This window comes from Pelophylax lessonae (genome assembly GCF_965119305.1).
Source record: "Pelophylax lessonae genome assembly, chromosome: 4".
NCBI classification, from domain to species: Eukaryota; Metazoa; Chordata; class Amphibia; order Anura; family Ranidae; genus Pelophylax; species Pelophylax lessonae.
The window spans coordinates 73,348,710-73,366,750 of record NC_138771.1 but is presented as its reverse complement, the minus strand read 5'-3'; the positions used below and the strand labels follow the sequence as shown (position 1 = coordinate 73,366,750).

The 18,041-nt window shown below is 40.3% G+C and overlaps 1 protein-coding gene across 1 annotated transcript in view; it reads right to left on the bottom strand.

Annotated features, from left to right (window-relative positions):
- The window catches only part of LOC309554014 (peptidyl-prolyl cis-trans isomerase FKBP8-like), a gene marked incomplete at its 5' end in the record, with an annotated part of 100,764 nt that extends 83,447 nt beyond the window's left edge, over positions 1 to 17,317 (bottom strand). Inside the window, 3 exons of the mRNA XM_082255534.1 lie at positions 4,645 to 4,733; positions 7,192 to 7,355; positions 16,924 to 17,317. Of these exons, the coding sequence (XP_082111660.1) occupies positions 4,645 to 4,733; positions 7,192 to 7,355; positions 16,924 to 17,317 (647 nt within the window). The remainder of the gene's footprint in view (positions 1 to 4,644; positions 4,734 to 7,191; positions 7,356 to 16,923) is intronic.
- Positions 17,318 to 18,041: the final 724 nt, after the last annotated feature.

Here is an 18,041-nt window from a genome sequence, read left to right as displayed (position 1 = left end):
GCTCCAGACCCTTTTTCTAAGTCGGAGCGACTTGTGTCGCTCCTATTAGAACGGGTCCACAGCTTCCCTATGGAAGGCGACCTGCGGCGACCTGTGAGGCGACCAGGTCGCCTCACAGGTCGCCTAAGTGTGAACGGGGGCTAAAGGTTTGTGAAAATGGATAATAGACATGTGCGGCTCGTTATGTTCCGAATAAATATTCGGACAAATTTATCGTCATTTGGAGATTCAGGTATGTCCAAATCCCTGAATTGCAGTATAAAATAAGTTTACTGAATGCTTCGAATAACAAAACGAAATTCGTCCGAATTTCGGAAATTTTATTTGAAATTAGAATTGAGTTTTACATCGAATTCCAGTCGAACTGGAACTGTAAACATATTTCTGAAATCAAAGACTGTGCGTGTTTGTAGAGTACCATTTCAAAATAATGCTGTTTTTATTAAGCCAAAAGATAGATTAAAGAGTCATTGTAATCATTTGATGAAGATTTTTCTTTTGTTTGATCCCTTTGCCACATTCTAATGGAAAAAAAAAAATCGAAAGTTTTCGATTCGACCAATTTAAAATGTATCAATTCGAACATTTGGAATGAAAAAAAGGGAAAATTTGAAGCATAATCGAAAAAATACATAAGATGAATTCCGAATACGAATTCCAAATATGAATCCCGAATACAAATTGAAAGAATCAACCGAACTTAATTAAACTAAATAACTAGATTAACGAACCTAAATGAAACTAAATGAAACAAATTTTTTCATAATGCACAACTCTAATGGATAAAGGGATCCTCTTCTTAAATGCTCAAAAAGATCCGTGTATACAGTGAACATCCATCACCATTTAAAAAGATCAAAGCTGTGACGCCACCGACTTATTATGGAAAGAATGCTCAACCACTTGACGACCGCCCACCGCAGATTTACTGTGCCAGGCGGCCGCTCCTGGGCAAACCGACGTAGTGCTACGTCGCTCGCTCAAGAGACTCTAGGGGGCAAGCACACGCAGCCGATGGCGCGCTCCCGTCCCAGCTCGTCAGCCGGGGAGCCAGTGTGTGTGACAAGCGGCTCCGATGACCGCCGGCCACTCGCAATCTCCCCCCGCTGACAGAGAAGGACAGATGGCTGATGTAAACACAGCCATCTGTCATTCTCCCTGAAGTGATAACAGAGGCTATGCGATCCTGCTATATAGGATCGCATGTCTCTGTGATGATCTCACAAGCCTGACCCCCCCCCAGTTAGAATCACTCCCCTAGGCTTACATTTAACCACTTGATCACTAATAGTATTAACCCCTTCCCTGCCAATGCCATTATTACAGTAACAGTGCATATTTTTAGTCACTGGTCCCCCCCCCCCCCCCAAAAGTGTCAAAAATGTCAGTTAGGGGTCCGATCTGTCTGCCGCAATGTCGCAGTCCCACAAAAAATTGCAGCTCGCCGCCATTACTAGTAAAAAAAAACAATAAAAATTACATAAATCTTTCCCGCAGTTAGTAAACGCAATAACTTTTGCGCAAACCAATCAAAATACGCTTATTGCGATTTTTTTTTTACCAAAAATATGTAGCAGAAAACAAATTGGACTAAAATGTTAAAAACTTTTGATTTTTAATTTTTTTTTCTTTGGGAATGTTATAGCAGAATGTGAAAAATATTGTTTTTTTTTTTTTCAAAATTGTCGCTCTTTTTTTGTTTATAGCGCAAAAAATAAAAACATCATGCAGACAGGAGGTTCCATGTGATACGAAGTAGAGAGGAGACATTGGTGGAAGTGGCAGAAGAGGAGTTTATTAAAGAATGAAGGAGGAGGAGCGCGGAAGGAACACATACAGTATCTCATAGATTTACTGGCAGTGAAAGATCAGCATTAAGAGCAAACATTTATGCTGTTACCTTATAGCAGTAAGGTGTGCGGCCTGATAGCACTGAGGTGACATCACAGCGGATATATTCCTAATATCACTTTTATATTCATCACACATCTATCACATGGTGTAGGGATTAGATGTGATATGATTGCTACTATTTACTTTTTCAACAAGATTATTTCTGTACCTTAATTATTTTGCTTAGCTCACAATTGTGTCTTGACCATTATTGCACCATTGTCCCGTATTGATACATTCGTTTGTTGTAGTTTTTAGTATACTATGTTCCAGCACATTATCTTTTGCATTTTTGTACCTTTGTCTAGCATTGTTTTTAGCTTATGATTTATTTTTTGTTTTTTGTCAACTATATATTTCAGCACATTTTGTTTGACTATACTTACATGCTACATGTTGTATATGTCTTATGTTTGGGATACATTTTGACTTATTTATGTTTCTAACTAGTGCAGCACCCTTTTATTCTGTAATTTTACATTTTAAAATAAGGAAAATCCTCACTGGCTTAACATACAGCAGACCACCTTCCAGGAATTGGAACACGCAATGACGTCAGCATGTCCCCCTGTCTAAACATCTGCCTTTGAGGGGATCCTTCAGAAACACTCCTGGAAGACCCTGGCCGGGTTGTTTGGCCACTTGCTCTGCTGACCTTTCTTTAATTAGAGGGTCTGATGAAGCTGGTAAACCTGCATTCTTCCCATAATAAGGTTGTGGTGTTGTGGTTTGGATCTTTTTAAATAGTGATGGATGTCCACTGTATACACTGATCTTTTTGAGGACCCCTTTATCCATTTTCACAAACTTTTTAACTGCACTTGGTCTTTTCTTTATTTAACTTTGCCCTTCATTTGGTGCAAACTGCACGTGTTATACATTTATTGTTTATGAATGTCATTTTTATCATTATTATGTAGCGTGACTCTTTATGGTAAACTTTTAAGAACTAACCTGGAGTGAACAGGTGACTAGATGTCTGCAGATTGTCATCCACAATGGTCTTACATACCAGAAGCAGAAAAACACCCTCTCTATATCTCTGATTTCCTAATTAAGAAACACAATTGTTCTATATACTCAAAGCAGCCCTGCAAACTTTTATACATGTCAGGTAGTTCTAGTTCAGAGGGGTCAAACTCAATTTTATCACGGGCCGCATCAGCATTATGGTTGCCCTCAAAGGGCCGGTTATATCTGTAAGATTAGATGTCCAGAGCACCCCATGTCTCCTTACACCCTTACATGAGATGTCAAGGCCCCCCCCCCCCCACCATCAGAAATCAAGAGTCACCCACACTTCCTCACATCAGAATGCACATCCTTACCTTGTTCTGTTGCCAGGAAGAAGATGAGGGTGGATCTGGGAAGAAGTGCAGGGTCTGGAGGAGAACCAGAAGAGGGCTGGAGTCAGCTTCCAGAGTCTGCTGAATGCTGAGACCAGGGGGGCAGAAGCAAGGTGGTGTTGCGGCTGCACAGAGAGGTGCAGGATCTGTAGGAGGAGTTCTGCCCTCCTCTCTGCTGTAGACTGCTGAGAAGGGTGGGGGGAAGGGGTGGGTAAAGACGAGCCGTTCTGCAGCTGCACAGAGGAGTGCAGGATCTGGCAGTGTCCTCTCTTCTGCCGACTACGGAGACAAGGTGGGGGCAGAGACAAGGGGGGTGCTGCAGCTGCAGGAGAGGTGTGAGGGCCACATGAAATGGCCTGGGGGGCCACATTTGTCCCACGGACCTTGTGTTTGACACCTGTGTTCTAGTTGATGACAGTGCATCTCAAAACTTGAGTGGTTAAAGTAAACCTGCCAGTTCTGCATACTACATTAAGGGGCCATATGACTAAAATGCAGACACCTGCTTGTGCCTACGCATGCTGTACCTTCAAAAGTCCTCTTCAGTGCCCCTTTGAGACTCAAATCCTGTGAGCAAGAGCTCTGTTATGTCAAAAGCTGGCCTTCCCCCTCCTGCCTGTCACAAATTCCTAGTTGCCCATCACTATGATGGGCTGTATTGCTGGTCAGAAGAGAGATTTTAGGGGGGAATCAACAGCAAGTCAATTTTGCAGATTAGAGTACCCTTCACTGCCCCTGAAGGACTTGAGAAAACTTTTAAAGATATACAGTATACAGGTACTGCTAGAAGGTGCTTGGTTTTTAGTCCAAGGGCCAGATTAGATAACACATAGATGGAGCTGGTAGGTGTAAATTAGCTTCTGTTGCTCGGTGGAAATGTGATCCTGGAGGTTTGCTTTAAGCTGGAGTGTCTCTAAGTAAATGTAATGTTGTTTGCAGCTAATCTTTAGCCAGCCTGGGCTTTTTTATTTTATCTGTGTTCACTAGGTTTCTTCTAAGATAGGACACTTGATTATTTCTGCCTACTGCTGTTGATTTGTCTCCATTATTAAGTCTGAGAAGTGCAATTTAATTAGTTATGAATTTTTTTTCTGCCTTGGCCAATCACTGATGGCGTTTTTCATTGATGTAAGCTGAGGGGAGAGGATAAATATTTAAAGCAACCTTCTAGAAGGTTGCTTGCCTTTCAGGTTTTGCCTGATGAGTATATCAATGTTAAGGTCTTGTCTTGTCTGCTGGGCTCCTGCCTGGAGAGGAAGTCCAACATCATCTTGGGGTCCTGAACCTGAGCCTAAGGAATCTAAAACTGGCTTTGTGGCAGAGGCATTAAAGTGATTGACTGGTACAAGAATTTTTATTTAAATAACACTATACTTATGCTTACAAGTTTCTATATGCTAAATACCTTCCCAGAAGACCGAAGGCATATAAGCCATTTGTTAGCAGGAAAGCCACTTCTCCAAGCTGCATTGATCGTACTCCCAGCTCTAGTGCCTGTGTATGTATAAGGAATAAGAAAAAAGAGAAACAAAATATATATTAGCCATAATAGTCATTTCAATTTAACATGTCTACACAGAAATACATCCTTACCAGAATTTGTATTAGTCAGAAGAAAACAGCCATGGTATATGCTATATTGTTACAGCTTCCTGTGCAGACTGTTTGGGCAGTCAATAGACTCTGCACTGCAAAAGAAACAACTGTACCCATCTGTTCTATACCGGGTATATAAATTGTTCTGATTAAACAATATGTAATTAAAATTTTAAAAAAAATAAGGTTTATAATATCTAGTGATAGATAAAGTAGATAGATAGATAGATAGATAGATAGATAGATAGATAGATAGATAGATAGATAGATAGATAGATAGATAGATAGATAGATAGATAGATAGATAGATAGATAGATAGATAGATAGATAGATAGATAGATAGATAGATAGATAGATAGATAGATATTTCAAATTTGTTGCAATATAGTAACTAAATTTACTATATTCATTATTAGAAAGTTAAAAACTAAACAATAAAAGTTAAAAATTAAACAATATTTTATATAGTGTGCAAAAAATCCCATTAAGGAGTGAAAAAATAAAAATAATAATATATACAAGTACTAAAAAATATAAAATATATATTTTTTCAGAAATTGATTATATATATATTAATAAAAAAAGAGTCCATCTAGTTGCTGTAAAAAAAAAAAGGCTCAGTGCTCATGTGCTCAAAAATTCAAAAAACTGTTTGACTGCTCAAAAGTGCTTCTTAGACCGAGAGGCCTCTTACCAGATGGATATGATCTCACATCAAGAAAATCAATATCGCTTTGTGTGCTGTGGAGGGGGCGAGAGAGGCTGGCTCAGGCTCTAAGCGACTCGCTGGCATGTGGGCAGTTCTGTGGACCAGCTCTGTGATGTCAGCAGAAAATGGGCCAGAGCAAAAATGGATCACAGGAGTGCAAAACGATGAGTTTTGGCTGTACTTCTCCCTTAAGCTTTTAATGGGAAATTCTAATTTTAATGAAAACTCTCCTGTGTTTTTTTACCCTTCTTACAGCTCTTGTGGTTTACCCAGATCTAAATACATTTCAGCTGCAACACTTTTTTTTGGTGAAAACTGGTGCTGTGACATATATTTGAGCACTGGTTTTCATGATTGGACTGACTTCAGTTTAAACAATATGTACAAAATCATGATTTTGCTTTTGTTAACAATGGAACTATGGAAGGTTTAGAGCTGTAACATAATGAGGGGAGTACATTCACTCAACCCATTCTTGCTTGTTCATGTGCTCTTAGAATGGGGCCCCAGGGATTCCAATGATCCTCTATTAGGGAACGTCTTGAGGGCAACCCAGTCGGCTCTAACCAGTGCTCTCCAGTGTCCCATCCCAGCCATAGGTTCCTTTATTGATAAGAGCAAAGAAGCATTCCACACCAAACTGTTTCTTCAGAACATTTACTCAATTAATTAAGAGACATCCGATATAGCCATCTCACGAGGTGTCAGAACTTGGCTTACAGTTCCGGCAGAATTAATTAAGGAATAGAAAGAGAGGTGAGAGTGTCCAGTTACCTAGCAAGGAAGGATCTCCACAGTCCTAACATCTTACAAGGAAAGGGTGTTAACCGTTCTATTTCCAAAAGTAACAAAAGCCCACCAGCTTCCCCCAAAGGGGAAGCTAAAACAATATTGGCATCCCACCTACAAGGGAGGACTGGGCTAGGGGGCAGGGGGGCAATTGCCCCCTGGGCTGCTCTGATGTTCTGTAAAAAGGCTGCACCGTTTCTGCCACAGACATGCCTAAAGGATCCCTGGTGAAGAGAAGTAAAAAGTCTCTGCCACTGACCTACTGAGTGCGGGATGAAGACATGGATAGCGTGCAGGCCTCTCTCCCCAGCATGGATGGTGACTGAGCAGGGGCCGGTTCCATGCCCTACTTGAGACTCTCCTCCCCTGCCCAACCGAGCTGTCCCAGCTCCCCCCAACCGCCTCTTGCTGGCCAGGTTGGGAACCCAAATTTAGTGAGTAGAGAATACCTGGAGCAGGGCTTCAGCCTGGAATGGGGGTCAGGAGGAGGATGGGAAGAGGGAGAGTGGGAGGGGGGCCAAGTCGCTGCCCCATTGGCCTCTGGTTTGTACTTGCCCCTTGAGCTGAAAGTTGCCAGTCTGCTGCTGCCCACCTACATGGTGTTCTGCCTCTGGCTTCTAGACAAAAGAATACAACTATGCTGTCCCAATACTGGTAGCTCGGTTTCTGCTCTCTAAGTCTTCCTTCATTTCCTAATGTGTCCCTCAGCTGGCAGAGACAGGATTGGCACTCAGTCCAGGCAGGTCCACTACACTAAGGCTTCCTCTCCTGTCGTGGGGTCATCTAGTGGCCAAATAGGGGGATTACATCAGGTTTCCCATTTAAATACTCTTAAAACATATTTATTTAATCCTAACCTGTATTACATCTCCATCGTCCAGAACAAAGGTTAGTTTAGGATCTTTCTCAACCAGACTTCCATCTTCCAAAATCCCCATGATAGTAACAGTCACCTCTTGACCTGGGAGAGGTTTTTCACCAAAACCTGGCTTTAGAATTTTCTTTCTCAATAGCCGGTCATCTAAAAAACATAATAAAAAATATATATAGTCAACAAAATAACAAAATATAATAAAAATAAATATATAGTCAACAAAATTTCAGTTTGAGTTCACCTAAACTCTTTAAAGCCTCGAACACTATTCTAATATTCTGTATTTAACTTTACTAATACATATTTCAACTTTACTCCATCCTGAATCACCTGCTAATGGTGCGGATTCATTGTTCATTGTCAGCAAACTGGAGGTAGAAAGGTGACATAGGAAAGTGCAGTGCTGGACTGCACTATAGGTCTGTTAGCAGCCCAACTGTGCAGGGGGTAATTAAATACTAGGTGGCCATACAAAAATATATTTTTATTGGTAGGAAAACTGTATATATTTTTTTCTGTGCATTTTGCTCTTTTGCTGGGAGGGAAATTAAAACAATACTTTTTACCCAGAACAAGCCCTGGTGGAAAATGATGGTGTTGATTTCATAGAAATACTTATATCCCAATGTAAAGATTAAAGTAGAGCTGGAGGCAAACATTTTTTTTCCTTTTTGGATAAAGTCCCGTAGCCACAAAAGGAAGTGAGAGGATATCTCTTCAAAATGAGGGAAGTCACCAGAACTAGTATCTCCATTGTAAGATTTCCCCTCTATTTTTGTTCTGGTAACCACTCAAAATTTAGTCCCCGTTCACATTAAGGCGACCTGGTCGCCTCACAGGTCGCCTTCCATAGGGAAGCTGCGGACCCATTCTAATAGGAGCGACACAAGTCGCTCCGACTTAGAAAAAGGGTCCGGAGCTTCTTTGGGGCGACCCGGAGGCGACCGCCATAGACTTCAATGTTATGAAGTCCGTGGCGGCCGCTCCGAGGTCACGGCGCGCTGCTCGCACCGCGACCTCGGAGGTCGCCTGGGGAAGTCGGATCGCCCCTATGTGAACGGGGACTAAGTGTTTTGTCTCTTTTTCAAAATAACAAATAGAGAGGATAAGTGCCGGTTTACACTGAAGCGGCACGACCTGTGAAGTCCCGTGCACCGTGACTTCGGCACGACTTGCACGGACTTCATAAAATGAATGTCTATGCAAGTTGCTTCAGGTCGCCCCGAAGTAGTACAGGACCCTTTTTCTAAGTCGGATCGACTTGTGTCGCTCCTATTAGAACCGTTCCTGTACTACACTATGGGACGTGACGGTGCGTGACTTGTCAGGCTGACCAAGTCGTCTGACAAGTCGTACTAGTGTGAATGGACACTAAATCTCCATAATGTGGGTACAGACAGTGAGAAAAACCTGACGGGCATTACATTCCCTCTTCACTCTATCCAAAACAATAATAAAAAAAAAAATGTTGCCATTTTTTAACAGTATACAGTATATCAACAAATGTACTATATTTTTTAATGCTACTATTTTAATAACCTGAAATCTATTAAATTCTATCATCCTTGAGACACTAGAAATCGAGCCAAGACATGGAATGCCAGCACTGTGAGCCTATCACTGGGAGATGTATCAGGTTGCTTTGTGAAGATTGTATGTCCAAGCATGGTTTGCTGCAGGATGGGGAGAGGAGGCTTTTCTTGCTTTTTCCACAGATCGTACTGCATGTCCTCAGTTGTTATCCTCTCCATATTGCATCGTTACTTTGAGAACTCCACATTTTTTAATAAAATATAACTTTCTATTTAATTCTGGAGCCACTGTAATGTTCTAAAAATGCAACCTGGTGTTTGGAATGCCCCCAGAAAAGCCATTTGCTGCTTATATGATTGGCTCACTAATTATCTACAACATTAGTACTAAGATACAAATAACATTTCAGGCATCCACCGCAATAGGAATTTAATTTTTTGGTAGTATTTTTCTAAATTGTATTTTTTGTATTTGGTGATGTTATTCAGCTTTAGTTAGCATAGCTGTGTATTGGCTAAAGATCTCTAAGCATAGAGAGAATACTGTGTTGAACTTGCTCCAATAGCTTGCGCTAAAGTTAAAGAGGAGTTCCAGCCTGTATTAAAAATAATTAAACTATTACAAATACTGTAACTGCTGACCTTTAATATAAGGACACTTACCTGTCCAGGGAGCCCGCGACGTCGGCACCCAGAGCCGTCCAAAACCAAGGAAAATGGACCGCACAGGAGTAGATGAAATCAGAACTGTCCTTTATTCCTCATGAATACATCCATACAGACAGTGCATCAAAGACATGCAATAGGTTGACGCGTTTGCACCCAAAGCCGACCTGTCCATCGGCTCTGGGTGCAGACGCCGGCATCCTTACTAAGGGAAACAGGAAGTGAAGCCTTGCGGCTTCAGGTGTAACAGGTAAGACTCTGCAACAACATTTGTTAAAATTCTTGCGGTGTAAATGGATCACCCGGAGGGGATTGTTTATTTTTTCTCAGCAAAAATTGAGTTACACTTTAAAGAACTATCTGCTATACACCAGCTACATATGATTATTCATGAAAGAGAAGGTGTTTTCATGACCTGCTTTGCTTTAGTGTATATGTAAAATCTTGGATATACAGCTTTGCTGTTGTTTGCCTTTATTTGGTTATCTAATGACTGGTTTCATGACTGCCACATGACTTTATAATGTCACTCTCCTCCTAGCTGTCCAGTTATACTTCCTACAACTGGCTATGGGTTTAGACTCCACTTCCATTACAGGGTAAGACTGCTTTGTTTATACTGATCTTTATGAACACTTGTTTTCCTTGGATGTTCTGGAGCATTCTTTGTTTTAGAGCTGCAGTGTTGTTTGCCATTGATAATTCTGTACCTTCTTTAATACCTTTCTTCTTTGGATTGCATTCCCAAAATATTATTTTTATTCTTTTACCTTTATAAATTTATTTGGGTACTAACATTTTTTTTTTTTTGTAAATTCTTTATTAACAGTTATGCCAAAGATACATCAACTGTAACATAACACATAATCATGGAACGCATTACAGATAGATATGTTATTCACCTAGAGGAGCGCCCATACAGGCCGATCAATATTGACCCCCGCAGACCCCCCCATTCGATCACAATCAAAACATGAAATAGGTTTCAAAATATCAGGCAAGTATAACAACATTCCTTGCTATGTAATGTACATAGGTAGAAAGACATGGTTGACCCACGGGTCGCCATGCAGGGCCACAGCCTCCACCGGCAACTGTCTCCTGGCCGGTCTACAGGGACAATGAACCCCTGTTTACACGGGCAGCCACGTGCACTTGCAAAGCTCTTCCACCTCAAAAAGGAAGCATACCAAAGGCACTTTCAAGTGTTTATAGCCCAGAAAAGGAAAGAATAAGAAGGAGAGAAAGAAAAGGAAGTAGAAGAAGAGAGAGGAGAAAGGAAAAAAAAAAAAAAAAAGGAGGGGGGACATGACCGCTGGAATGGCAAGAGAGGGGAGGGGCCAGACTGCCAGGCCACTGTCAACCCCGAACGTCTTGGGGCTGCCCATCAGCGCCCCTAGGCAAAGGTAATTTCATGACAGAATCGTTTTGTATTCCTCCGAGTAAACTCATGCCAGTAATACCACTGTGCAAGAAACCGCTCCCTCGTGTCTCTCTCTGTAGCCACGAGATCCTCCATTTCATTTATGTTTGGGTACTAACATTCTTAATGCAAGTTGAGTCTCAGTTTTAATTACTGTGTTGCTTTGCTGAGTTAAAAAAAATGTAATCTTGGGCCCTAATTGGGTTGTGTCCAGTCTTTTTTTTTTTGTTTCTTTTTTTTAAAAAGTTTTTATTGCAAGAAAGAAAGAAAGAAGATAGCTAAATCTTAGGAAAGGAGGAATTACAGTCGTAACATACAGTGCTTCAAAATGTAAATAAAATCCAAAGTGAGCTTGACAACCATATCAAGGAGGCCAACCCGGTCCCGAATAACCAAAATCTAAGCAAATGTAATAGTAAAAAAAACAAAATGGGACCATTATGTAAGGTAGAGGAAAGGGGGAATCAGCGCTCAATTTCTAAAATGGTGGGCCACAAAACACAAAGTGGATGAAAGGTGTTCACAAGAAATATATGATGAATAAACAATATATATAATATGAAATATACAATGAAGATCATAAAATTAGCTAAATACAGGGAGTGCAGAATTATTAGGCAAATGAGTATTTTTGAGGATTCATTTTATTATTGAACAACAACCATGTTCTCAATGAACCCAAAAAACTCATTCATATCAAAGCTGACTATTTTTGGAAGTCGTTTTTAGTTTGTTTTTAGTTTTAGCTATTTTAGGGGGATATCTGTGTGTGCAGGTGACTATTACTGTGCATAATTATTAGGCAACTTAACAAAAATCAAATATACAGTATACCCATTTAAATTATTTATTTTTACCAGTGAAACCAATATAACATCTCAACATTCACAAATATACATTTCTGACATTTAAAAACAAAACAAAAACAAACCAGTGACCAATATAGCCACCTTTCTTTGCAAGGACACTCAAAAGCCTGCCATCCATGGATTCTGTCAGTGTTTTGATCTGTTCACCATCAACATTGCGTGCAGCAGCAACCTCAGCCTCCCAGACACTGTTCAGAGAGGTGTACTGTTTTCCCTCCTTGTAAATCTCACATTTGATGATGGACCACAGGTTCTCAATGGGGTTCAGATCAGGTGAACAAGGAGGACATGTCATTAGCTTTTCTACTTTTATACCCTTTCTTGCCAGCCACGCTGTGGAGTACTTGGACGCGTGTGATGGAGCATTGTCCTGCATGAAAATCATGTTTTTCTTGAAGGATGCAGACTTCTTCCTGTACCACTGCTTGAAGAAGGTGTCTTCCAGAAACTGGCAGTAGGACTGGGAGTTGAGCTTGACTCCACCCTCAACCCGAAAAGGCCCCACAAGCTCATCTTTGATGATACCAGCCCAAACCAGTACTCCACCTCCACCTTGCTGGCGTCTGAGTCGGACTGGAGCTCTCTGCCCTTTACCAATCCAGCCACGGGCCCATCCATCTGACCCATCAAGACTCACTCTCATTTCATCAGTCCATAAAACCTTTAAAAAATCAGTCTTGAGATATTTCTTGGCCCAGTCTTGACGTTTCAGCTTGTGTGTCTTGTTCAGTGGTGGTTGTCTTTCAGCCTTTCTTACCTTGGCCATGTCTCTGAGTATTGCACACCTTGTGCTTTTGGGCACTCCAGTGATGTTGCAGCTCTGAAATATGGCCAAACTGGTGGCAAGTGGCATCTTGGCAGCTGCACGCTTGACTTTTCTCAGTTCATGGGCTGTTATTTTGGTTTTTCCACACGCTTCTTGTGACCCTGTTGACTATTTTGAATGAAATGCTTGATTATTTGATGATCACGCTTCAGAAGCTTTGCAATTTTAAGAGTGCTGCATCCCTCTGCAAGATATCTTACTATTTTTTACTTTTCTGTGCCTGTCAAGTCCTTCTTTTGACCCATTTTGCCCAAGGAAAGGAAGTTGCCTAATAATTATGCACACCTGATATAGGGTGTTGATGTCATTAGACCACACCCCTTCTCATTACAGAGATGCACATCACCTAATATGCTTAATTGTTAGTAGGCTTTCGAGCCTATACAGCTTGGAGTAAGACAACATGCATAAAGAGGATGATGTGGTCAAAATACTCATTTGCCTAATAATTCTGCACTCCCTGTAGCTAATAGGTGATAAATATTCAAAAATATGCAAATGAGTAAAAAGGGCTGAAGTGCTTAGTGAAGTGATAAATAAGTAATCATAAAAGTGCAAAAGATGCAATAAATCAACACATAAAAGTGACTGTGACAATACTGAACAGCAAATAAATAAAAGTACAAGTGATGCAATAAAGTAGCATACAAAAACACTGTGAGGATGCTAACAGCATAAATAGTCCATGTCACACTGGATGGTGTGCACAAAATAGATATGCATAAATAAATAAATGCAAAATGGGGTGAAAGAGTTCAAGGGTGTTCCAGTGTATAAAACAAAGAATCTCATCCAGTGATATACGTGTGCAATTAATTTGTGAGCTCTAATCCTAGATTAGGTGCAATGGCCGCTCACCTCCATTAACACTCAAAAGAGCGTTTTTGGTGTGTTAGATCACCATCAAGGACATCAGGGGGTCTTCCAACCAAGTATAGCTGGGAATGGACAGTGGATATCTCCTCAGATCATAGAATAGTTGTCTGTAGTGGAAATTCCTCTCCTTAAGGGGACTTTTATCCTGATGTATTCCTATGCCACTCAATCATCAAAATGACAAGAGGGGGCGCTCATAGTGTAGTAGGTAAATACTTTAATAAAGCAAGCAATAAAAACACTTACAGTTGAAGTAAGGGTAAGCAAGCAGGAACAAGCAGCAAAACAAACCGCCGATGCGGTGTCCACAGATGCTTCCGGTCTCGGCCGTAGACCGGAAGTGACGTCACTTCCGGTCTATGGCCGTAGACCGGAAGCATCTGTGGACACCGCATCGGCGGTTTGTTTTGCTGCTTGTTCCTGCTTGCTTACCCTTATTTCAAAACGATTATGTCGTTGTTTTATGTAAGCAGACCTTCAGACTAGTCTGGTGCCCTGAACTTTAAAAATTAGTTTTCTTCTTCATTGAAAGTGTGCCAACAACTACATTTCCATTTTTCTAGGGACAGGGAATGTACCACATATTACCACTCTTTGATGGACAGTTGTGTTAACCAGCCAGAGGTCAGGAGTACTCTGTATTAGTGGAGGTGACCTAAACATGTCTCTGCTTTCCCTAGAAGAGAATGGACACATTGGAGAGTCCCCATTGTACTTTAGTAGGGCAGTGGGAAGAGCATTTGGATGTAGCAAGGAAAGCAATACCAGACCCCGAGGACCAGGAGCTCAAATGCAATTCCCATCCTCTTCAACCCCTGTTCGCCTGCCACAGTTTAGATGTTTGGTGGAACATTTACAGCAACTGGGTATCTTAATACTTTCTCTTGATGAGACTTGTTCTCATTTAATAACATAATAAAAACTGAGTAACCTGGAGGAATAATAGAATAAGATACTGCTTAACACGTAATTTACAGTATTTCACTACCTCAGAAAACTACTCAGAAAACTGACCAGAAGTAATGCCATATATACATTTTTTATTTTTTTTATTAAAATAAAAGCAAAAAAATCACAGTATGACTTGACCCTCAGACCCAAAAACTTGTTTAATTTATTTATCTAAAGCAGGGGTCTCCAAACTACGGCCCGCCAAATGATTTCATCCAGCCCACAGCTAGAGTCATGGACTTATATTGAATTTGCACTGATTGAGGATTAAGGTCAGCAGAGGTTGCCTATGGTCTCTGCTTTTGATGTAAGGAGGACTCTGATAAGGATCCTGATGTTAGGGGAGTTCCCATGGGAACCTTGATGTAAAGGGGGGCTCTAGTGGGGACCTTGATGTAATAGGGGACTCTGATGGAGACTCTGATGTAAGGGGGAACTCTGATGGGGGACCCTGATGTAAGGGGGGATGCTAATGTAAGGGGGACTCTGACTGAGGTCTGATGTAAGGAGGATTCTGATGGGGATTATTTATGGCCTATGAATTATTGTAGAATATATAATGTGGTCTTCATACTAAAAAGTTTAAAGACCCCTGATCTAAAAACCTGTCACAGGCAAACAAACAGTCTAATCCCAGAGTGAAAAATGTCAGATGGAGATTGAAAGGTGGGATCTGAGGAATTATTATTAATTTCCTGAGAGAGTTTTTGTTGAGACAGTTTTAGAGCCTCTTTCAATGAGCTTTTGTTTGCATCAGAAATTACTCTCCCTATACAAGCCTATGGGACTGGAAAAGCAGCTTGAAGCAAGTCAAATGCAGGTCAGTAGTGATCAATTGCAGACCAAAGGCACCTGCGATGAATTCTGAATAATCTCAGAAGCATCTAAAGCTGATGTCAAAAAGACGTTGCATTTGCACACCTATGCTGGCCATACACTAGCCGAAAAATAGTTCTAAAATCTCTCATTTGGCCTGTTCGTTCATTTTTTGTCCAGTTAATGGGCACAAATTGAAAATTGATTTTAACTTTTCAGAGCTGAAAAATCGAAGGAACGGTTTGGAAAATTCTGCCGAATGAACAATAAATTAAATGGTTAATATGTTTCTCGCTCAAACTGTTTGCACTAGGCATATGTGACAAAACGAACGAAAAACTGATTCCTTTATGTTCATTGAATGATCTATCGATCAAAATTTCGGTCATTCGGTCAAAAAAATAATTTGCTCTCACGGCCGAGTGTTCGTTATTCAAAAACAAGTTTGAACGATTTTTCGGCTAGAGTATGGCCAGCATAACATCGGCCCTTATTCTGGGAATAGTTGTAACCATGCCTTGGAGGAATCCTGTCTTGATAAAACTGACTGTACTAAACAGATAATTCAGTCAATAATCTAATTTTTGACCTATTCTATAGAAAACATGACCAAATTCAACTAAATCAATAATTTCTTAACTGCATCACATGGGTTATTATAAAGTCTTTGGTACATTTTAATCTATTGTCACTTGCATTACCAAAATTACAGCGCATATGAGCATCAGACTGCTTTTTAAGTTCTTTTAAGGAAAAAAAGCTTTGAGTTTTTAAATCTTTTGAGTGATACAAATTACTCTTGACTTTATGTTTACATTCACATTGACTGGTATACAAGAAATGCACATAAAACCGTATGGTTATGTAACATGTGCTATTAGGTATCAGTGGAAGCTTATCGGGTGCTCAGAGGTTTCAGCCAGTTCATAGCTTCATAATATTAATCCAAAATACCAGGGAGGACAATACAGCCATTCTGAAATGATCCCATTTATTTTGTAAAGTCGGAGAGCCAAAGTGTACAATGTTTAGGGGAAAGTTATTAGTTCATTAGGTTCTTAATGCACTGAACAATCAATCACCCTTATAAACAAGCAAAAAATTGGGGGAGCAAGCCCTGAACATGTATATCTAAAGCCGGTGCAGCAATGGACCAAGCAACATGTATATTAAAAAAGAATAGCGCACACATGCAAAAGAAATGACTATCAAATATGGAGACAATCCATAAATAAAAATGGGGATTTTTTAATAATCACCCTTATAGATCACCCTTACATCCCATTATGGGGTGGGCACAGGATGCTATACAAACACGTTTTGGTAATTTGGTGTCAGAGAGCACCCATATACCAGCTGCAAAGAACAGACAATGACAATTTTAATTTATTGTTATCTGTATCACCAGCATGCAGTTCATTTCATTTGTCCATTAGATTCAGAACTAAATGCATCATGTTTTTAAGTGCTCTTAATGAAAAATGGCTTACATTTGAGATACCTTTGAGATGTTTTTGGGTTACTTTTGACTTGCCAAAATGCAGTTCAAACAGGAAAGAATAGGACATGGGGCATCAACCAAAACACAGCGCAAAGCCAACATAAAGCCCTACTTGCTGACTGTTAAATCATAATCAATAAATACATGATTTTGGGATGACAATTCTTAACAAAATTACAGAAAACATATACCGCAAATGCTACAAAAAATATTGATGTTGCTCAATACAGCATTTCTAATACATTTTCATCATACCTGTGATGTCTATCCATTGGTCAGAGGAGAAAAGTTCATCAAAATTGTAACCTTTAAATCTCAGAACCTCTTCGATGGCTTTATAGAACTGCTTCTCGTCCTCTTTGGGCACGTTATCATCAATAGTGATGGGTGGCAAAAGAAACTTGACAGTTTTTCCAAAACTGGGTGTCCTTTGCAATACCCTCTCATTGTCTCTGAATGCATCTTGCTGGGGTTCTGTTTCCTGTACATATACAGTAGGTATCTTACCAAGGTTTCCATTATTCTCCAGTTCTGGCGGTGTATTCCACAATGTCCCAGGCTCTAAAGGATCCAGAATGCTTCCAGACTCTGAAACGTCTTGTGGCAGACCTGTCATCACTTCCTTCACTAATTCCACTTTTAATGACATTTATATAAAATTAATTAAGGTTATGAAACATTTTAAGCTAGTCTGTCTTCTTCACCTGTCACATCATCTCTTCAACCCCGAGGCTTGTTTAATGGCTAATGAGTGCTGACTACACAAAATAAAGTTAAAAGAGAAGGAAACACAAGCTGAGAATAGGTTGCTGTCTTAGATTTGAACCTCGAGTCTTCTAAATGTCTGTAATTCAATTACTGCTATTAACTGAATGATTAACATAAGCCTCTCTCTCTCTCTCTCTCCCTCCCCTTATGCTGTCTATTTTCATTCGTGTAAGGATCTTAAGTCTTTTTACTAAGGGCAGATATGCAGTCAACGCCAAGCAATATATCCTTATAGAATTTTACAAAGAAATATACCAGGGAAGGTACTCGGGTGGTGCCGAGAAGCAAAATCTATGCTCATAGAGCTTAGCGTTTGTTTGCAAACATTTTCTCAAAGGCTGCAGCTTATAAATACAGAATTTATTAACAAGGGTGCTTTGCCTTCAGAATGCATGGTCCATTGTTAGAAAGTGTGCCGGTAAATGCCAGCTACTAAAATAAATACAGCCCTAAAATATAAATGTTTTTTTTAGAGTTATTGGGTCTATCTAAGGCCCCTTTCACACTAGTGCGACTTGTCCCACGATTTTGGACCACAAAATCGCATGACAAGTCGTTTTCCATTATTTTCAATGAGCCCCATTCATATCAGTGCGTCTTGAAGT